The sequence below is a fragment of the Chelonoidis abingdonii genome, chromosome 12 (assembly GCF_003597395.2).
Source record: "Chelonoidis abingdonii isolate Lonesome George chromosome 12, CheloAbing_2.0, whole genome shotgun sequence".
In the NCBI taxonomy this organism is placed as follows: Eukaryota; Metazoa; Chordata; order Testudines; family Testudinidae; genus Chelonoidis; species Chelonoidis abingdonii.
This window is the reverse complement of record NC_133780.1, coordinates 5,544,909-5,567,040: the sequence shown is the minus strand read 5'-3', so window position 1 is coordinate 5,567,040 and position 22,132 is coordinate 5,544,909. Positions and strand designations below refer to the sequence as shown.

Below are 22,132 nucleotides of genomic sequence, written 5' to 3'. Positions count from 1 at the left end.
TGATTGACTCTAAAATCACTCCGATTTTATTGCGTGTCCCCTGCAGCGGTAGCTCCTTTGGGAGGGGATTGCAGAAGGGAGAAGTAGAGCCTCCCTATAAACACAAGAACACAAGCAGTACATTGAAGAATTAACAGACACCCCCTGTCCCCCACACCCCTGAAGAGTAACCCTAATAGAATAAGCATACCCCAAGTTAACAGGAAATCTGGTACAGTGCTTACAGCCTGGAAGTTAGAAGTACGTACAGGCTGGAGTGCAAAGGCTTGGAAGTAGAGGACTGGCTCGGGGTTGCCTATACCTTGAATTGCATCACGCTGGCTACTTGCATGCCAATACTGTAATTGCTGGAGTGACTTTGAATCAGGTGGCTGGACTGGAGAGAGAGCAGAGCATGGAGGGGTTTGTGTGTTACACAAGCGGCAGCAGTGAAACATTGTACTGCTTATGGGAATTCCAGCAGTTCAACAGTCGCACTGTGACCCTGGGTATGTCTCGCCCACGCATTCTGGGACCAGCATGGCCCACTATCTTTCATCTTCAAGTCTCATCTTCGTCATAGAGAATGGGGAACAGCTAAACAGTCCTCAATGCACTCGGCTTTGCTAAATCTTAAACAAGCCCCTGGGATTAGAGATGGGCGCGTGCTTGTCACCCTTCCCGCCAGGCCTGTTCTTCCTTCACTTTACTTCTCTCTCTCCTTTTGCCTCTGTCTTACAAGTCTGCTCTAGCCAGTCAAGACAGCACTCACCATTTTCACCCATGCAGGTGCTGTGAGCTAGAGAGGCAGTTCAAGCAAGCTTTAACGGAGCCAATACAGCGAGATTTTTTCAAGTCTCACGAAGGGCAGGGCCGAGAAGGAGAGTGAGGAGAGGGTTGTCCAGGCCCCATATCCTACGGGACGGCCCTGAAAGAAAGAAAGAAACGGTGAGAGTTAAATTGTTAAAGGAATCAAACACACACAATAATTCAAAGTTTTGGTTCAGGTTTGTAAGCTAGTGATGGAATAACCACTGGCTTAAGTCAAATCTCTGGTTTCCTCAAATCTTTGAAGGCCCTCCTCCGTGGTTAGAATGCCCCTTAGCATAAGTGATAGTCCAAGCGGGTTGTGCAGGAAAGAGGGCCAGATGGAGATTGATTCCGAAATTCACAGGCCTTTCTACTTCTGCCATGTGGAGGAATCTCCTTGTTACTGTGGAACCTGATCAGGAAAGATGGAATATTAGGAGTTCACACGCTGTGCATAATTTTTGCTTAATCAACAGCAGAAGCTATTACCCACACATCTCATAGTTTGAACCTTTCTACAGGAAATCCATTAGGTGCAGCTGGCGTTCTCGGGCCCTTATTGAGCAAAAGCTTGAACCTAGATGGGCCATTCAATTGACATAGGTCCTCACAATGTGCGGCTAAATACCTCATGTCTTACACAGGGGCCATTATACAGGTGCATCTACTTTATACTCTCACATAGAGAAATGAAATACATACAATAGCGCATCATTGTATCAGCAATGTAACTTTCATAAGAATCTTACATGTCACACTGTACAAGATTTTGGTCAAAATAAATAACAATGTGTGCAATGATGATCTCTGTGGTTATATTATAAATCAGGCAATCACAGCAACCAACCCAGGTGGAGGTGGAGACGCTCCATAGGTCATATGTTCAGGGCAGGGCAGAGGCAGGGCTGCCCAGGGGGGCAAGTTGGGCAATTTGCCCGAGCATGCAACAGAGGCTCCCCATGAGAATATAGTATCTATAGATATGCAATTTTTGTATGAAGGGGCCTGAAATTGCTCTTGCCCCATGGCCCCCTGAATACTCTGCAGTCTTGGGCGGTCAGGGTGGCGGTACAGGGAGCAGCCCACCGAAAAGACCACCTACGCCCTGGTTTGCCTGATTCCCACGTTCATGCTGGGAGATTTCTGGGCTGAGGTAGGTGTGGAGGGAGCAGACAGTGTTGGAGCGAGCGGACTCCAGTCGACATGGAGGCTGTTGAGAGGGAGCTGAGCCAGTATCATCTGGACAGGGGTGCCCTGCCCTCCCTCTCTCTGCTACCCTCCCTCATTCCTCCGTGGAGTTCCTGGCCTACTGGACTGGGAGGTCTCCTGTCGCTGTGCTTTGAAGTCAGGGATCAATCCCCCCTGGGTACCAGTCTCCATGAGCTGGGTCGACAGCACAGGGCAATTGTGGGTGCGCACCCTCTGTGTGTTGGAGCTGCTGAGTGTCTGACAGGCCTTCCAGGTTCTTTATGCTACCACACTCACTCAGTGTGTGCACACACTCCCTCCCTTCAACACACCAGGATCCCTGCATCTATCTAATTCCACCTGGGTGTATATAGGCAACAGCATTGTTCTCTCCTGCCTTCTGGGGAAAGTGGACGCTGATGCAGGAGGCCTGATGGGGCTCCTGCTCCCCCTCACCACCCGCTGGATGGGCAGCTCTCTTAATTGCATCCAGATCATGTTCCAACGCGGAGTGCAAGGAGGTGGATGCCAAGGGCTGGGGTAGGGAGAGACTCACAGTGCAGGGTTTGGGGGTGCAGGAGGGACGCACAGAGCAGGGGTCGGGAAGCAGGAGGGATAAAGGCATTGAGGTGGAAGGAAAGTGAGGGGTTAGCAGTATACAGGATGGAAGAGCTTGGGTGAAGGGGGCACAGTGCAGGTTTGGCAGCGGTTCTTACTTGGGGTTCACTCAGCCACGGGGTTGGACGCCTTTCTGGGGTGTAGAATGCCAAAATTTTTTTTTAGAAGATAAATAATCGAAACAAAATTCAAGCACAGGCACTAAGTACAACTACTTTTTTTAATCAGACCTTATTTATAACATATACATTTTTAATGATTAGTAACAAACAATCAAAATATACTGGGTTTAAAGAACTGACCTACTTCAAACTATATTTGATAAGGGTGCGAGACGTATTTTGAGAACCAAGGGGCAGGCTGCAGAAAGGTAAGAACACTGGTTTCGGGCACAGGAGGGGCAGGTGAGGATGAGCAGTGTTGGGTGAAGGGGCACGCCAGACAGGGTTGGGGTGCAGGAAATGTGCAAGGGTGGGCAAGCGGAATGCAGGCTGCATCCCCACCCCTGCACTGTGCTTGCCCTCACCGGGTTGGGGTAGGATGGAGGCAGGATTAGTGGGAGCCTAGTGGGTCATGGAGGGCACCAATGCAGTTTCCTGGGTCATTTTCCGGGAACAGGCGCTCGCTTGATCGCTAGACGCCAGAGCACCGGAGGCGGCTCTGTCGGGGGGCAGCGAGCGCTGGCTCCGGCCCCGGCAGCAGGAAGTGACGCACCGCTCGGTGACTCTGGCTCCCAGGCTCCGACCGAGATCCCGGAGCCCGGCGCTGTGCTGGAGCCCGGAGCCCTGGCTAGCAGCCGGAGAGGGGAATCTCCCAGCAGGCCTCCCAGCTCTCCTCCAGAGTCTCCAGGCCAGGGCAGAGCCCCAGCCGCCAGCCGGCCCGCCCCGGGCCCCGCTCGGAGGGAAGGTGAGAGAACCCCCCCCCCCATCCCCGGGCTGCAGGGGAGGTTTGGCCCACGGTGCCCAGCGGAGCTGGGCGATTCCCCCGCGGGGAAAGCTGCCGCAGCCCCGGTGTTGGCGGCAGGGAGCCGAGACAGAGAGACTTGGAGCAGAGAGGGTGAGACCGGGTACGGCCGCCGGCAGCGGAGGGGAACCCGGAGGAGGGGCAAGGGGATAAACAGTTCCCCCAGAGGCTGAGCCAGCTGTACGGTACCAAAAAAAAGGGAGGGAGGGTGGGCTTTTTCCCCTTTCCCGGATCTCAGCTCCCATTTCCCGGGGCCGGTCCTTAAAGGCCAAGTGCATTCGCAGAGCGGGACAGGCCGAGTCGCCCCATATAAGATGTACTGAGCTGCTAAAGAGCTTGCTCCAGTGACATTATTTCAACACCTCCCACAAAGAATCTCACTGTCACACCTGATTTGGGTGTTAAAAATCCGGTCTCAGTTCTTGTGTCTGCGTAAAGCCGCTGGCGCTTCATCGTGTGCCTCGCCACTGGCCTGTTCCCTGAGTTTCACTCTCTGGGATCCAGTCTGGGCAGGTTATCCTTACAGTTAGTTCTTATCAAAATATTCTTTTCATTTTTCTGACTCTTCATGTCATCAATTAGCGTTGTCAGGAGGGACGTCATTCATCACGAATTCAGATATTTAATGGCAAATCATCATGGGAAATATGATAGTTGCGAGTAGCTTCAGCCAACACATCTCACGGTGTCACTATAACAGTTCCTGTTTCTATTGCAATGTTGTAATTTGAGGGCATGCTGACTGATTCATGGCTGGTCTCAAAACTCACACACGAGTGAAGTGAGCTTAATATGTTTTTGTTACACCTGCCAGACTGCGTCACACCTTTGTGAGGCGGCACATCACAGACTCAGCGATATGACCATCCCCGTGTACGACAGGGATAACAGACATGCTGTCTGTCCAAGTTACATCTCCCTGGCATTGCCTAGTTGGTTTTGGGGGCTGGCATTGGCGCTCACTTGCCTTGGCTTTGGGCTCTCGGTTTCTTGGCAGCGCACCGCCTGGATGTTGGGCAGAACACCACCTGAGCGATGGACTCCCCTAGTAACTTGTTCAGCTCCTCGTCGTTGCGCATGGCCTCTGGTGTGCCCGATGGCATCGGTTTTCTTTGTCTCGGGTGCGTTACCAGCCAGCTCCAGTATCTCTCGCGGTCAATACTCCATCAGCGGCCAGGTACAACGGGGCGCCGGCTCCAACGCGCTCCGCATAGTTCCCCTTGGCAGCAGCTTGCACTGCCCGCACTGGGAACTGGCAGCAGCAGAGAAGAGCGAGATTGGCCTTGGCCTCATTTCCCACCTGCTTTACCATGGCCAACATGATGCAGCTCCCCTAGCACCACAGCAATAAAATACACATAAAATGCCTATTACAAGGCAGATAACCATGTGACCCCCCTTCTGCGCACACATACTCCCACTTACATGGATTTATAAAAAAGAAACCAAGAAGGAGTCTGTGGCACCTTGAGACTAACACATTTATTTGGGATAACTTTGTGGTTCTAGCCACATGAAGCTTATCATAAATTGTTGTCTTAAGGCTTGCTACACATGTGAGTTAGTGTGCATAAGGAGCCCCGGTGCCACTAGCTCACTCTCGTCCCCTGGCAAGGCGAGAGCGTCTGACTCCGCGCTAGAACGCTCCTGGTACTCACCTCGCGAGCGAATAACGTTGCTGCACCCTGCTGGACACACGCGCACCAGTGTGAACCACGCCTTTTAATGTGCTCTGATCAGCCTCCAGAAGTGTCACAATGGCTGTCTAGCCCTCTGGTCATCACTTTGAACTCTAGCCCTGCCGACAGGTCCCAACCATCAGACATCTTTATATTCTCTGGGAATTTTAAAATCTCCCTTCCTGTTGCTCAGCCAGTGCGTGGAGTGTTTCATGCATTTTCCAGGTGAACCCATAGGTCTCATGTGCACAGGGCGATCCCACGTCGATAGGAGCAATGGCGAGCGTGCTGGACTACACAGTTTGAGGCAGGAAGCTCTTCAGTCCCAGCTGTCTCCACCGTAGGAATTACATACCTGGCAGATACAAGGCTCATGATGGAAAGGGGCCATGACCGGGAGCCACTGCAGTGCAAGGATAAAGTGAAGGGAGCGTGTGGAGTGCCTATTGCAAAGCCTGGATCAAAACAGCGATTCCGGTGCTGCAGCCTCATGACCTGCCATTTCCTACAAGAACTGACTGATTCTTGGGGCGGACACGCACTCCTCTCGAAAGTACCAACGTGAAACTTCCAGAGCCGTTCAACAAGGGAGAGAGGAGAGGCAAAAGCTGAGGAAGGCAGTGTGCTCAGGTGAGGAAGCGGGCGCCCCCAGAAAAATCCCATAAGTGCAATACAGCAGGAGCTGTCGTCTCAGCCAGAGGAAAGTAGCCATCGTGTGACTGGTGCTGTGGGGACACGGCACATAACACAAGAGGAGTTCCGGACGGCTTTATTATTTCGGAAAAAGTTATTCGTGTGGGCTCTTGGGGCGAGGAGTTTTAGGGCTGCATGGCATTCCGACTGCATGATGTGCCCTTCACATTGCGGTAATCAGCCTCAGAGATCTCTTCAAAGCCCCATCTGGACTTGGGCAATGCTTTGTGCAGGTTTCTCGGGAGAGCCACTGTGGTCTGGTCCCAGTAAGGCTACCTTGCATGCATATGCCTAGGCGGGGATCGCTGCTGCACACCCCAAGCAATGCATATGGCCAGGGCAGAAGCCGCCTTGCAGTAGAAGACTCTCCTAGCTCTCCCGGTCACCTCAGCAGCAAGATCTCTTCCAGGACGAACTCCTATGGAAAGTGTGGGGACAGTGTTCAGTGTACGGGTCCCCTGCAGCTGTTTGCTCTCCCATGGTACGAACCCAGAGGACAGCAGCCGTGAAACATCATCACAGCTGACCCTGTCTTACTCAGCATTTGGGGTTCCTGTGGTTACGTGCACTCACTTTGGACAAGCAAATTGCTATTGTGTTGACTGTGCTTGCCCTTACGCACAGGGAATCATTTGCTGACTGTCTGTGTGAACAATGCTGCTCGTGTAAGTTTGCTTTTGCCTTACAGATGCACCTGATCGCCGTCCATGATGTTCACCGCCGACAGGCTCCAAAGAACGAAAGATGCACATAAAGAAAGGAATACGACTTCAATAAGTAATCAGCATTCAAGTAATGAAAAATGAGAATGCAGGAGTGGCGGGAAGTGAAGGAGAGCGCGTTGCAAGAATGAATGCTGGCAACAAGCATGGTGCTCCGGAAAAGCAGCTCGGCTGATCAGCAATCGGAGTGCCAACAGACTCTATCCAGCTGCTCGTAGCATGCAGCGGAGCACACGCGCCTATCCCGCCGGCAGCCCTAGTCTCAAAACTCTTTCCCTGTTACTCTCATTCACTCAATCCCACTTGCCCAGCATCGGTTCTTACCGCCACAGCTGCCTCCAACAACACTGTAGCTTCACCCCCCAGCCCTACAAACTATGACCCTACCACTGCACTCAACCCATCGCCATGCCAGCATACCATTCTAAGTGCAGCACTCATGCACAGCACTCCAGACAGGAACATATGCAAATCTGATTGTGGAACGTTCCCCACCCACCCCTGCCTTTCTGTTTCACAGCAGTTTGTTCTTTTCATACATGAGTTCCTTTTCAATAAGGCTTTTTTGACTTGAGAATACATTCTTATTTATTCAAAAGTAAAAGACCTTAAGCCCAGGAAAGCAACAAGCACTGCAAAGCCAGTGAGCAACACACAGATTCTACTACATGGAACACTGCAATTCACCCCGTACAGGAACAACATTATGGGCTTTCAGCCAACTTGCTCCTTAAGGCACCTAATCCTTGCGCCCACGCTGCCCCTATTAGCCCTGCTCTCTGGCTGTCAAATTCAGCCTCCAGGCATGAACCTGAAGTATCGTTCACCCTTCCTCTACAAATTTATGGACGGTACAGCACGACGATATAATCGGGAGCTATCATTCGCCAGTCCAGCTTCCCATACAGAGAGCACCAGCAGCCTTTAAACAGCAAAAGCACATTCTCACGTCATTCTGCCACCAACACACCTGTTGTTGAACCTGCTCTTGTCTGTCAGGCCTCCTGTGTAGGTTCATGAAGCCATGCATTAAAAGGGTACAGTGGGGTCTCCAAGGTCACAATGGGCCTTCACTTCCCCCGTGATCTTCTGCGGGAAAAAATCAGCATTGCAGCTTCTAACCCGACCCGTGTTCGAAGATGCGTTTGTCCATGCACTTCCAGGCCAGCCTGCGTAACTCAATGAATACACATGGTGATCCACAAGCCTGAGAAACCCTGGAAGAAAAACCTTCCGATTACGTATGATGCTAGTGAAGCTGGTAGAGCAATGAACTATGCTCTCCATCCTTGACCACCTCCACGTTATGAGACCATTATGCAAAGCCGCACAATGTCCTGCCGTTTACCTAGAGTACCAGGTCTTTACGATGCGAATAGGATTAAGTGCGCTAGCAAACTTGCATCAGATGACGATACCATCAGTCGACTTTTCACCACCCCAGACTGTTATGCACTAATCATATCTGGATTTCTCACTTCCAGATTGCAATAGCCACCTGCTTCTTCCACCGGCAGGCAGTCTCAATCATCTGTCCTTCGCCGCTGCAGGGTGGGGCGAGCGCTCAATCAGTCCCAGAAAGTGCTTTCTCAATCCGAATGTCATCGCAGCCACTGCTATCAGTCCATCCTTGCGTATAATGGATGTATCCCCCACTACAGTGCTTGTTTCCCGAGCCAAGAAGGTGGCGTTCTATGGTGACTGACGCATTTCTGTTATGCCACAACGCAAATTATTCGATACATGTTCTCGATGTATTGTCGAGCCCCATTCAAGCTTTAATATTAAGAATTACCGATTCGCATCAACATGACGTCTGCAACTCTCAGCACGTTCTCTGCAGCATTCAGCTCTCATTCTCGCAGACGTGAAAGGGAAGACCAGAGGCTGCCGTAAAAAACGTTGAAAGATGGGCAAATGTGAGGAAGCCCAAGGAATCTGGGATGTGAACGCCTGAATCACGGGGAGTTGGGACAGGATCCAGAAATGCCCAAATCCTTTCCCATTCCCACAACCCACTCGGCGCCAGAAGGAAGAGGTGTGTGGGATAGCTACCAAGTGAATGCCGCTCCAAGCTGCTGCAGATCCGCAAATGCGGTCAGCAAATGCACGGACTGTCAGTGTCGGACACACTGCAGATTCTTCCATACTGCGCTCCCGAGGGCAAGGTTATAATCACAGCACACACATCTCAGTGTAAAGCCCGTGACCTACAGGTGCCACAAAGATCTCATGTTTTTTTGCTGATGAAACTAAAATGCTACTCTCTTGTCTTTGGCTGCTGAATTCCTGATGTAAGGGTTGCCCGGATCTGCTAATTCTGTGCAGGATTCCAGATCCTCAGCACACCAGGTGTCAGACCGGAGTCCTGCTGGCTCGGCAAATGGTGAGTGCGGATGCCAATTGTCAGCCCTCTGCTGCCTGTCCCTTCGGGGGCTGCGAAGGGGAGGTCCAGGGCAGCTCATCCTTCAGGTTTGCCCAGCAGCATTGGGCTCGCTGTTGTAGGGGGAGGTTTACACGGCAATGGGGGGCCATCCCAAAATGGCTTTGATTCTGGCCAGAAATTGCTGCTTTTGGAGGGTCTAACAGATCCTGGAAAGAATCAGGTGTGACATGGACTTGAAGCCCTTCTCTAACCTCCCCCATCACCCCTCTCCTGACAGCCTGAGAATTGGTCTCATTTCGTTCAGAATGTCCCGTCTTCAGGAGGCGGGAAGGGAAAATGGCTGTGATGAGCCAGCTCAGTAGGGATTTTCAGGGAGCTGCTGGTTGCAGGGAGGAGAAGCAGGGATGGAGACAGGGTGTGAGAAACTCTGCTGATTTTCTGATGTAAGGACCATTGGTGGCTAGCGGAGGAAGAGGACCTTCACGTATTTTGAAAACAGACACAGAGCCCTGCACAAAGCTGGAACCTGAGGCCAGTAGCCCCGAGGCGCCTATTGAATACCCAGGGATAGCTGTCGGGATTCCTGTCCCTGTCCCCGGGTCTAGACTCTGCTTCCTCTGATCATAACCTGTGTCTGGCAGGCGTGTGGGAAATAGAAAGACCCTACCGGGCTTGTGTGCTGGGATAAGGGCCTCTCCAACTTCTCCCCCCGCTGAAGCCTCTGGCTGCTCGAATTGATGGTCGATTCTGCTAACTCAGATTCTGGCCTTCCCAGAACGTCAGTTTTTTTCCTTTCCCATCGACTAGGGATTGTGGCTTGGGCAGCAGGTGAGTGGGGGCACTCTTGTGTTTCAGATTGCCGTGACTCTCGAGGAGTGGCTGTGTATTTCACCCAGGGGCAGGGGGCTCTGCTGGAACCCCGCTCAGAGAGCCCTTACAGACGTCAGGCAGGAGAACTATGAGACGGTGAATGTCGCGTGGTAAGGGAAGTCTGTCCTCGGTTATATACAGTGTGGGTCTGCATGTCAGTACTCTGTCAGGTTCTTCGCTCGTCGTTAGATCAAGCAAATGGGTTCCATAATGCACAGCTGCTGTAAAGGATTGCATCTCCATACCCTTCTCCAATGGGGTACAGGTGTCAAACATAACGCCATGCTACGAAATCACATCACACCTCCAGTTTCAAATGGACAAATTTCTTCATTTGTCCTGTCTGTATGAGTCGATCAGAACCACAGAAGTCCCAGTTCGCACGCTAATTCTGAATAGTAGCACGCAGCCATGGGAGGCTACCACAGGTTTATGAAGGCATGGTAGATTCAAAAACAACCCAAAAGCTGAGTGTGCGTCACAAGTCCCAGAGAGCACAGCTCTGGGACCAGTGAGGGTGTAAAATCCGTCACCTCCCCAGACCTCCTTCCCTCAAGCAGCTACAATGACTATTTCCTGTCTCTGCTTCCATATTCCACCAGCCACAGCACGGGGAAGGTTCCGTCCACAGTGGCCTTTTGTGACAGACACTCCCCCAGTTGCTCCATGCACCGTCAAAGGGTTCAGTCACAGAGACCCCCTGGGAATTGTATCCTAATTGTGCTGAATGCATCTGAGCCTGGTTTTCCTGCATCGTTGCCCAGTACCTCTCTTCTGTCAACCCAGAACCCCTTAACCTCTGCACAGAGATTAGGTCAATCACGCCCGCAAGCTGCACATCTTAACTGAAAAACAACAGCAAGATACCTATCTCCAGCACTCAGATACCGCCCCAATAAATCTGTCTTACCTGTCTCCACGTTATAACGGGTAACTTCTAGTGTCGCCCAATTATCACTGAAAGAGAGAATGCATGAACTGTTTACCTCCCCGAGTAACAACTATCTTCCTCTGGTTTATTAATAAAAACAAAAGTGATTTGATTAAATTAATAATATTGTAGATTTATATCTGTTAATAATCAACAACAAAAAAGTAAGTCACGAAGGCAAACAAAAATCAAACAGACGCAAGGCTAGCTAAGTACATCTAGAAACTTGTTAAGAATACGTTCCCCACCCTCAAAATGTTTCAATAAGCTCTTTTCAACAGTATTAGATCTATTTCTAACTGGGCCCAAACTTCTCCTGTCACTATCCCTCACCACAACTGTCAGCCCCTGATATAGATTAGGAAAAGAGGATCTTTGTTCCAGCTGACTCTCCAGTCCTTATGGAAAAGTTCTACGATTTAAAGTGAGTTCCAGGTATCAGGAAACCTGGTCCCATGCCCAGTAATAAATCATTCTCTTTTTTCATGGCTATCCTCAGGCTGCAAGGAAAGATTTCGGTGAAACAACCCCTTCTTCAGCCATTGGTTCTGAATAAATGGAGTAATTAACTCCTAAATATCATTATGACCCTCACTTAGCATAATCACCATAGGACTTAGATTTCTTCAATATTCTAACTGTAAATATAAGAAGAATACATACATACAAAGCGGAAACCATATTCGTAATTACAATCTGCCAGGGTTCCCTCCCACTCTGAACTCTAGGTCAGAGTTGAGGATCGCATGAAGACCGCTCAGCTTATTTCTCCAGTTTAAGTTAAAAACTCCCCAAGGCATAATGTCTCCTTGTACTTTGGATTAGCTATGCTTGCACTCACCAAGTGATTAGACAAAACTCAGGGAAGGAAAATGGAGACCATTCCTAATATCCCCCCAAGCCCTACCCCCCTTGCTGGGAGGCGGAGAATAAACAAGATGAGCACAGACACTTGGGGGGTTTTTAGACACTAACAAAAAAAACAAAAATCAGATTTTAAAAAACGAACTGTTCAGAAGAAAAAAGGTAAAAGAAGCACCTTCTGTGAAATTCGAATGAGATAATCTCACAGGGCAAATGAGCGTTAAAACACAGAGGACTTCTCCTCTCGCTACAATTAAAGTTACAAAAGAAAACCAAGGGATAGCACTCCTCTCAGCACAAGGCAAATCACGAACCAAATAAAAGTAAGCTAATGCATTCTTGCAAGTTTAATGGATTGGATGCTTTCTTTCTTGAATCTGTTCCGAAGCAACCCAGACAGAAGACAAGTCCCCACTTTTCCGACCCACCCCCAGATTTGGAAAAGTGATTTTCCCTACTGTCCTTTTGTACGTCATGCAGGTTAATCCTGACTGCTTAACCTTATACTGTAAAAAGACTTTTGTGCTCTGGGCTAGAAAGGGTTTTAGTACCATATACAGGAAGTTGTTTACCCTTCCCTTTACATTTATGACAACAACTTTTTCCAATTAACCTACATGAGATTTTGCAGATAAAGTGTGTCCATTGTCATTTTCAGACCGTGATCTGGTCTCGATTTTCACCCCTACAGGCTTTACGCATTCCCAACCTAGGGTATCGACACTGAACAAGGGGAGAGCCGTTGGGTGCCAGATCTCCAGGCCTCAATAGAAAGAGCGCGCCCAAGAGACAGACCACACAGGTGAGATGACATCAGAATACTGGGCAATGAGTGAAAAAGTTAGAAATCTCAAAAAAGTGGTGTGAGTGACGCCTCTAGTTTCTTCCTCTCTCTCCGCCAGGCAGGGCTGTAATCACAGATTCACTCATTCTTTTTTAATCCACCTGTTGAGGCTGCATGGATTTCCTTCTGGAGTGTTGTGTGAGAAGATGGGAGGCAGAATCCAATTGCTCAGTTTCGATTGGTTCCCTGGGCTATTCTCTTTCTACCCCCACCAATCTTCTGTCTAAGATTGTCGTCTCCAGCAGTGATGACAGAGTGAGTGAGAATGAAGAGAAGAAATCATGATGCAGATCTTCCTGATAAAGTGAACCGAGAGGGACGTTTATTGGTAAGCAGCTGAAGGGAATTTTTCACAGGCTGGAAGACGGGATAAGCTTGTGGAATTGCCCGGTCGGAAGGCTGCTGGAAAAGAGCCCCAGGGAAGACAAGCGGATAATATATTAACTGTGGAAGGAGACAAGACATAGCTGCAGCCGCAAATCCAGAAGCAAGAAAAGCGTGGCTGGCTTCTAGTGTGGGAAAAATGCTTTTGACTCAAAGCTTGTAACAGCATCTAGACAAGCCATACTGGAGAGAAAACGGCTTCAATGCTTGCATCGTGAGAAGTCAGTAATTGCTTAGAGCTAATCACATATAGGAGCATCCGACACAGGAGAGCAACCCACTAAAGCCTCGAGTCAGGAAATGTTCATTTGAAGTCAGAAATATTCACACATATAACACACAGACATAAGTAATTGCTGTGATAGAATTTCAAAATTCCCAGAGAATATAAAGGACATGTCTGATGGTTGGTCACCTGTGGGCAGGGCAGTAGAGTTCAAAGTGATGACCAGAGTGGCTAGAACAGGCATTGTGGGACACTTCTGGAGGCCGATCAGAGCACATTTAAAAGGACAGAGCGTCCACACTGGTGCCGCGGTGCTCCAGCAGGGGTGCAGCAAACGTTATTCCACTCGCCGAGGTGAGTACCAGGAGCGTTCTAGCCGCGGAGTCAGTGCCTTGCCAGTGTGGACGGAGAGTGAGCTAGTGGGCACGGGGCTCCTTTATTGCACACTAACTCACATGTGTAGCCAAGCCCTTAGAGACTAACACATTTATTTGGACATAAGCTTTCATGGGCTAGAACCACAAAAGTTATGCCCAAATAAATGTGTTAGTCTCTAAGGTGCCACAAGGACTCCTTGTTGGTTTTTCTTTTTTAATAAATCCAATGTAAGCTGGGAGGAGTGTGTGCGCAGGAAGGGAGGGGGTCACATGTGGATATCTGCCTTGTAACTAGGCACTGTTATTATGTATTTTATTGCTGTGGTGCTAGGGGAGCTGCATCATGTCTGGCCATGGAAAGCAAGGTGGGAAAGTGAGGGCCAAGGCCAAGTCTCGCTCTTCTCGTGCTGGGCTGCAGTTCCCAGTTGGGCAGGTGCACCAGCTGCTGCGCAAGGGGAACTATGCGGAGCACGTTGGAGCCGGCGCCCCCGTGTACCTGGCCGCAGTGATGGAGTATCTGACTGCTGAGATACTGGAGCTGGCTGGTAACGCCACCCGGGACAAGAAAACCCGCATCATCCCGCGGCACCTGCAGCTGGCCATGCGCAACGACGAGGAGCTGAACAAGTTACTAGGGGGAGTCGCCATCGCTCAGGGTGGTGTCCTGCCCAACATCCAGACGGTGCTGCTGCCCAAGAATACCGAGAGCCACAAAGCCAAGGGCAAGTGAGCGTGGATGCCAGCCCCCCAAAACCAACTAGGCACTGCCAGGGAGATGTAACTTGGACAGACAGCACTGTCTGTTATCCCTGTCATACACGGGGATGGTCATATCGCTGAGTCTGTGACTGCCACGCTCACAAAGGTGTGACGCAGTCTGGCAGGTGTAACAAAAACATATTAAGCTCACTTCACTCGTGTGATGAGTTTTGAGACCAGCCCATGAATCAGTCAGCACTGCCCTCAAATTACAACATTGCAATAGAAACAGGAACTGTTATAGTGACACCGTGAGATGTGATTGCTGAAGCTACTCACAACTATTCATATTTCCCATGATGATTTGCCATTACAAATCTGAATTCCGTGGCAGAATGACGTCCCTCTGCACAACGCTAATGAAGTTGAAGATGAAGAGCTCAGAGAAATGAAAAGAATATTTTGATAAGGAACTAACGTAAAGGAGTGAACCTGCACAGACTGGATCCCAAGAGGAGTGAAACTCAGGGGCACAGGACCAGTGGCGAGGACACACGGATGAAGCGCCGAGCGGCTTTAAGCAGACACAGCAACTGAGACTTGGATTCTTTAAACACTCGAATCAGGTGTGACAGTGAGATCTTTGTGGGGGTGTCTGTAAATATGTCACTGGAGCAAGTCTCCTTTAGCAGCTCAGTAACATCTTATATGGGGGCGAGCGGCCCTGTCCCGGCTCTGCGATGCACTTGGCCTTTAAGGACACGTCCCCCGGAAATGGGAGCTCAGATCCTGGGGAAGAGGGGAGGAAAACACCCCTGAACCCTCCCTTACTTTTTTTTTTTTTTGCAACCATTGCAGCTGGCTCCGCCCATCCGGGGGAACTTTTATCCCCTCTGCCCCCTCCCTATTCCTGGGTTCCCCCTCCGGCCTGCCTGGCGAGGCCTGTACCCCGGTTCTCCCTCCTCAGTCCCCCACATGCCGCTGTCCCAGCCCCCAGCACGGCCCGGCCTTGCTCCCCCCGCCCCGCATGGAAATAGGAGCGGGGGGATGTTATAGCTTGAAATCACACTTGTGTTTTGAAGCTTAATGGGACCTGCTTGATCTCCTGCGGACATTTCTTGGGCCAGGGACATAAAGGAAGCAAGTTGTTACAATCTTGGCTGCGATCCCATTGTGCCTGTCTAACGCGGTTCTCAACTATGGGTGGGCCTCCCAAGGAGTCCCGGCTGTGTGTGGTGGGTTTTTTTTTAGAGTTCGGCTGTTGCCCAGGTGGCTGCATCTCATGAAGAGGGCTGTGCAATCTAGGGGGTTGGGGATTAAAGGGATGCTTAGGGCTCTCCCCCCCCCAAAAAAATCTCACATGGGGGCGCAAGGCTCAGCTGTCAGCTCCGATTGGAGCAGCAGCACAGAAGTAAGCATGGCCACTGGGGTGATAAGTTGCCGTGAACAGTGGTATTGATGATATCACTTTTCACCTGCCACCCTCTTTGTGCTCTGCGGCAGGCAGCTTGCTTCAGAGCTGGGTGCCAGGCATTGCGCCACTGCTCTCCACTCTGCCTCAGAGCTTTGTGTCGATTTCTGTACTTCTGAGGGTGGGGGTGTAAATGGACAACAGACACGAGAAGGGGACCCAATTTGAAATAAAGTGAGAAGCACTGGTCTACACTTTATGGTTCCCGTTTTTACAATTATGAATAATCTTGAACAAAGTACAAGCTTTTGGATGTATGAAAAGTATTCATCTGCTGATATTTTATTGCCTGTTAAAAAGTCTGTATCAACGTTTGTTATGGAGTTATGGAGATTTTTGCTATATGTTTGTTACTGAAACATAGTGAAATCTTGAAATGTACACTGATTAGCTCTCAGAGCCAGGTGCTAAGTGGGCATTAAATTGCTTTAGCCAGCTTTTGCCAGCACAGGGGACAGTTGTGAACAAGGAAATTTACAAAAGATCAACAGAGCCAGACGTTACCAGAAGCCTCTTACTGCAAGACAAACCAAGAAAGAAACCACAGGACTCCCTGCCATTCACATACAGCCCAGCTAAAACCCCTCCAACACATGTCGGGATCTACAACCCTCCTGGACATGATCCCACACTTTTCACAGACCTTGGGTGGCAGGCCAGTTTCCTCGCCACAGACAACTGCCAATCCTTGAACGTATTCTCACCAGCAACTTCACACCCACATAGTAACTTTACCTCAGAACCAAAATCCATGCAACAAACCTCAATGCCAATTCTTGCCCACATATCTACACCGCGACCATCACAGGACCTTACCAGATCAAGCCATACATCACCAGTTTCATTCACCTGCACGTCCACCAATTCTAATATACGCCATCTGCCGGGCAATGCCCCTCTGCTAATGTACATGGCTCAAACTGGACAGTTTCTACGTAAAGGATATGGACACAAATCAGATATTAGGAAATGGCAATATACAAAAACCTGTGGAAAGCACTTCAACTCCCTGGCCACATATTACAGACCTTTAAGGGGCCATCCTGCAGCAAAAACTTCAGGACAGACTTCAAGAGAAACTGCTGAAGCTTCAGTTCATCGTGCAAATTTGACACCATCAGTCAGGATCAACAAGACTGTGAATGGTGCCAACTACAGAACCAGTTTCTCCTCTCTTTGGTTTTTCCACCTCAATGCTCAGAACAGGGGCCTCAATCCCCCTGATTGAGCTAACCTCGTTATCTCTAGCTTGTTTGCTAGCATAAAATACCTGCCCCTGGAATTTCCACTTATGCATTCTTGACAAAGGGGATTCACCCCATTGAAAGCTCATGCTCCAAAATTGTTGTTAGTCTATAAGGTGGCACATGGTTCTCTGCTGCTTTTACAGATCCAGACTACATGGCTTTACCCTCTGATATTGACAAGAAATTTACAATTCACCTGAAGGGTGGTTGGAAGCTCATGTGTGCCACAGATTGATTGTTGCCTGCCCCTCAACTGGGGTAAACCTCAAAGAGGAGAGCGGATAAAAACAAAGGAGAGTGGCCTCCATTTTTACCTCTCCTCCCCATCTTTACAGAAGGCAACAGGATGGCTCTGAAAGACAAGAGTAGCTTGGGACTAGGGAGGGCAGGCCAAGGCTGAAGGAATCCAGCCTGGGGTACTTAAGGAACTGTGACTGCTGCAACAGCGGGTTGGGTAGGAAAGCTGTTTGCTTCAATCTTACAGAGCGTGGTTAAGTTTGAGATTTTAATGGGTGTTTACCTTATTTTGTTGTAACCAATTTGGACCTTGTACGCTTTTTGTCGCTTGTAACCACTATAAAATTACCTTTGTCTCGTTAATAACTTGTGTTTCATCCAAGTGTTTGAGGAATTTCATTCAGATAACAGGCTGTTTCCTGATCAGCAGGGTGAAAGGTGAAACGGTGTTATTCCATAAGAGCTTGTTACTGGCCCATACGCAGCCCATATTAGCTGTACGTCAATGCCCTTTTTGCTCCCTGGCGGTAGCCTTGCTGGTTAGGGTCCGATATCGCAGGGCTGCGCAACGGGGGAAAGGGCAGCACGTAAAGCATGCCGCGACAGGGTGGGGGGAAAGGGAGCAGCTGACCTGGGGCCGGCGATTTAAAAGGGCCGGGTTCGGTACTGCTTACTGCAGCAATGGCCGGAGGCCCTGGGCCTTAATCGCCGCTGAGCCCGGGTGGCTGGCCAGGCAGCATAGAGGCTGGCTGGGACACTGACCCCCCCCAGCCCGGCTCTTCCAGGCCAGAGTAGGCACCCATATGGTAAGTCTTCAGAGTTACTTTCCCCCGCTGACCAGCTCCTTTGTGGGGATGGACAGACTAATTAAATTAGCTTGTTGCAGCACAGTGGGATTGGTTTGGACGTCCAGGACTCACATTTCTTGGTGCAAGACTGGGACTAAGGCAAACTGATTGATGTTACTTCATGAGCGGTGCTTAGACGGCACTTCAGATACTGCATAGCTTGGAGGAACTTTGATGCTGGTGGGCTAGGGCGATGCCTGGAATTTTGTTTTTCACACAGGGCCCCGGTGTGAAAGATGCCCTGGATGGTGATTAAGCAGTTTCAACAGTCCAGATTGTACCCTGGGGTATGTCTCACACCCTCTGTCTCCTGGGCCCCGCACGGCACCGTTGGGCTCTCCTCATCCTGATGCTTCAAAGGACACCTAACAAGTACAGAGAGGGGGAACCAGCCGACATCCTCAACCCCACTGGCTTTGGCTAAATGCTTTAACTCCCCCTGGGATGTGAGACTGGGGTTTCTTCTGTCACCCTTCCCCTCAGGCCTTCATTTCTCCTTCCCCACCTGACTTCTACTCTCTTCTTTGCTTCTGTCTCCTTTACTAGTCTGCTCAGCGAGTCCAGTTCAACGGCCACCTTTTGCACCACTGCCAGGCCTGGTGCCTGGAGAGGCAGCTCCAAGCAAAACCTATAACCATCCCAACGAGAGAAGTTTTCCAAGTCTTCACAGGGGCTATAGCTGGCGGCCGTGCCGGTTTTTCCTGCAGAGAATCTGCAGTGAGACTGAGCCTGGTGCAATTAGAAGGCTTCTTGCAGGATGCCCTCTTTGTGCTGATAGAAGCTGCCCAGGGGGCAGGGTCTGGGGCAGGGGGCTGCAGGGGCGATCCCTTCGCGTAGGACCCAGGGGCAGCCGGAGGCGGCTTCTGTCTGGGGGCAGCGAGCGCTGGGCTCCGGGCCCGGCAGCAGGGTGAGTCGCAGCCGCTGCGGTGGACTCTTGGTCCCAGGCTCCCGGCAGATCCCGAGCCCCGGCGGCTGGGCTGGGAGCCCGGGCCCTGGCTGCACGCGGGAGAGGGGATCTCCAGCAGGGGGCCCTTCCCGCTGTTCCAGGGCTTTCCCAGGCCAGGCAGAGCCCCCAAGCCGGCCGGCCCCTGCCCCTGCCCCGGGGGGCCCCGCTCGGAGGAGGAGAGAGACCCGCCCCCCCCCGGGCTGCAGGTTGGAGGTTTGGCCCAGGCTGCTCCAGCGGAAGCTTGGCTGCGATTCCCGCCCGGGCCCCGGGAAAGCTGCCGCCAGCCCCGGTTGCGTGCGTGCGGGGCGGGGGGAGCCAAGGCCGGGCCGCTGCTGGGGGCTGGACAGGCGGCAGGGGACTGAGGAGGGAGAACCGGGGTACATGGCCTCGCCAGGCAGGCCGTGAAGGGGGAAACCGCAAGGAATAGGGAGGGGCGAGAGGGATAATAAAGAGATCCCCAGGATGGGCGGAGCTAGCTGCAATGGTTGACAAAAAAAAAAAGTAAGGAGGGTTCAGGGGTTTTTCCTCCCCGTACCGCCGAGTGATCGAGCTCCCATTGTCCACGGGGGATCGTGTCCTTAAAGGCCAAGTGCAAAATCGCAGAGCACGGGATCAGAGGCCGCCTCGCCCATAAAATAAAGATGTTACTGGAGACTGACTAAAAGGAACTTGCGCAGTGACATAGTTACGACACCTGTCCCGACAGTGAGATCGTCAACGTCAGCACCCTGATTAGGAGGTGTTAATAGAAATTCCAAAGATCTCAAGTTCTGCCTCCTAGCATTAAAAGCGTCTTCGGGCAGACGCTTCATCCGGGGTCCTCGAGGCCACTGGTCTTGTGCCCCTGAGTTTCAACTCCCTCTTGGGATGCAGTCTGAGCAGGTTCCTCCTTTGGTCGTTGTAGAGTCCTTATCAAAATATTCTTTTCAATAGTCAGAGGGACGTCATTCGCCAACGGAATTCAGATTGTATGGCAAATCATCAATGGGAAATAATGGAATAGGTTGTGAGTCTTTATCTCCAGGTGTCACTATAACATTCTGTTCTGCAAATTGTTGTAATTTTGGAGGGAGTGCTGACTGATATCAGGGCTGGTCCTCAAAAACTCATACTGGGTTAGTTACACCTGCGGCCCTTTGTGAGCGGGGGACCAGCCCTTGTAGCAGGGGTAGCGTGGAGGGTTCAAAGTTCTCTGCAGGCTAGTTGGTTTGGGCTGGCATCCTCTTGCTTGGGGCATCTCGGTATACTTGGCAGCAGCTGATCTGGATGTTGGGCAGGACACCAACACTGAGCGATGGTGACTCCCCTAGTACCTTGTTCAGTCTGTCGTATGACAAGCATGGCGCAGATGCAGGTCTAGCGGGATATGCGGGTTTTCTTGTCACCCGGGTGCGTTTAACCAGCCCAGCTCAGTATCTCACAGATCAGATACTCCATCAGCGGCCAGGGTACAACGGGGGGCGCCCGGCTCCACGTGCTCCGCATAGTTCCCTTGGCGACAGCTGTGCATCTCCCAACTGGGACTGCAGCCCAAGCACGTAGAAGAGCGAGACTTGGCCCTGGCCATCACTTCCCGGCCTTGCTTTCCAGGTCGAAGTAGCGTGCCATGATGCAGCTCCCTAAATGCGCCCACATGCAAAAAAATATACATGAATAACAGTGCCTAGTTAAAGGCAGGATACCACAGTGACCGCCTCCCCTTCCTGCGCACACAACTCCTACCAGCTACATTGGGATTATTAGAAAAGAAAAACAACAAGAGTCCTGTGCCGGGCCGGGCTGGGGGCTCTGCCCTGGCCTGGGAGAGGCTCCTGGGGAGCAGCGGGAAGGGCCCTGCTGGAGATTCCCCTCTCCCGGCTGCAGCCAGGGCTCCGGGCTCCCAGCACCAGCCGCCGGGGCTCGGGGATCTCGCCGGGAGCCTGGGAGCCAGAGTCACCGCAGCGGCTGCGACTCACTTCCTGCTGCCGGGCCGGAGCCCAGCGCTCGCTGCCCCCAGACAGAGCCGCCTCCCGGCTGCCCCTGGGTCCTAGCGCTGAAGGGATCGCCCTGCAGCCCCCTGCCCCAGACCCTGCCCCCTGGGCAGCTTCTATCAGCACAAAGAGGGCATCCTGCAGAGAAGCTTCTATTGCCAGGGCTCAGTCTCACTTGCAGATTCTCTGCAGGAAAAACCCGGGCACGGGCCGCCAGCGGATCAGCCCCTGTGAGACTTGGAAAACTTCTCTCGTTGGGCTGGTTAAGGTTTTGCTTGGAGCTGCCTCTCCAGGCACAGGCTGCCAGCAGTGGTGCAAAAGGTGGCGTTGACTGGACTCGCTGAGCCAGACTAGTAGGAGACAGAAGGCAAAAGGAGAGAGAGAAGTAAAGTGAGGAAGGAGAACGAGGCCTGAGGGGAAGGGTGACAGTAGAACCCCAGGTCTCACATCCCAGGGGGAGTTTAGCATTTAGCCAAAGCCAGTGGGGTTGAGGATGTCGGCTGGTTCCCCCTCTCTGGTTAGCTCTGTTCAGGTGTCTTTGAGCATCAGGATGAGGAGAGCCCAACGGTGCCGTGCTGGGTCCCAGGAGACAGAGGGTGTGAGACATACCCCAGGGTACAATCTGGACTGTTGAACTGCTTAATTCTCCATCCCAGGGCATCTTTCACACCGTGGCCCTGTGTGAACAACAAATCTCCAGGCTCTGCTCCTAGCCACCAGCATGCAAAGTTCCTCCCAGCTATGCAGTACTGAGTGCCGCTAGCAGCCGCTCATGAAGTAACATCAATCAGTTTGCTAGTCCCAGTCTTGCACCACAGAAATGTGAGTCTTGTACTGTCCAGACCATCCACTGTGCTGCACAAGCTTATTAATTAGTCTGTCATCCCCACAAAGGATGCTGGTCAGCGGGGGTGAAAGTAACTCTGAAGACTTACCAGTATGGGTGCCTACTCTGGCCCCTGGAAGAGGCGGGCTGGGGTGGGGGTCAGTGTCCCCCAGCCAGCCCTTCTATGCTGCCTGGCCCATGCCACCCGGGGCTCCAGCGGCGATTTATAGGGCCCAGGGCTCCGGCCACTGCTGCAGTAGCAGTAGCCGGAACCCCGGGCCCTTTTAAATCGCCGGCCCCAGGTCAGCTGCTCCCTTTGCCCCCCACCCTGTCGGGCAGTGCTTTAACGTTGCT

General features: G+C 51.5%; 3 protein-coding genes across 6 annotated transcripts in view; 1 reads left to right on the top strand and 2 right to left on the bottom strand.

Moving 5' to 3' along the window:
* Positions 1-20,934, bottom strand: part of LOC116815632 (uncharacterized) — a 43,556-nt gene extending 22,622 nt beyond the window's left edge. The window contains exon 1 of one of the 4 annotated variants that reach the window (XM_075071610.1): positions 20,758-20,934. The gene's annotated coding sequence lies outside the window, so the exon portion shown is untranslated. The remainder of the gene's footprint in view (positions 1-20,757) is intronic. The other 3 variants (XM_075071608.1, XM_075071607.1, XM_075071611.1) reach the window with 3 other exon arrangements.
* LOC116829487 (uncharacterized) overlaps positions 1-22,132 on the bottom strand; it is a 193,036-nt gene that overhangs the window by 145,322 nt on the left and 25,582 nt on the right. The gene's annotated exons all lie outside the window — the stretch shown is intronic.
* LOC116836376 (histone H2A.J-like) lies at positions 13,302-15,168 on the top strand. The gene has a single exon (XM_032799939.2). The coding sequence runs from the start codon at positions 13,878-13,880 to the stop codon at positions 14,262-14,264; it is 387 nt and encodes a 128-aa protein (XP_032655830.1). The 5' UTR covers positions 13,302-13,877; the 3' UTR covers positions 14,265-15,168.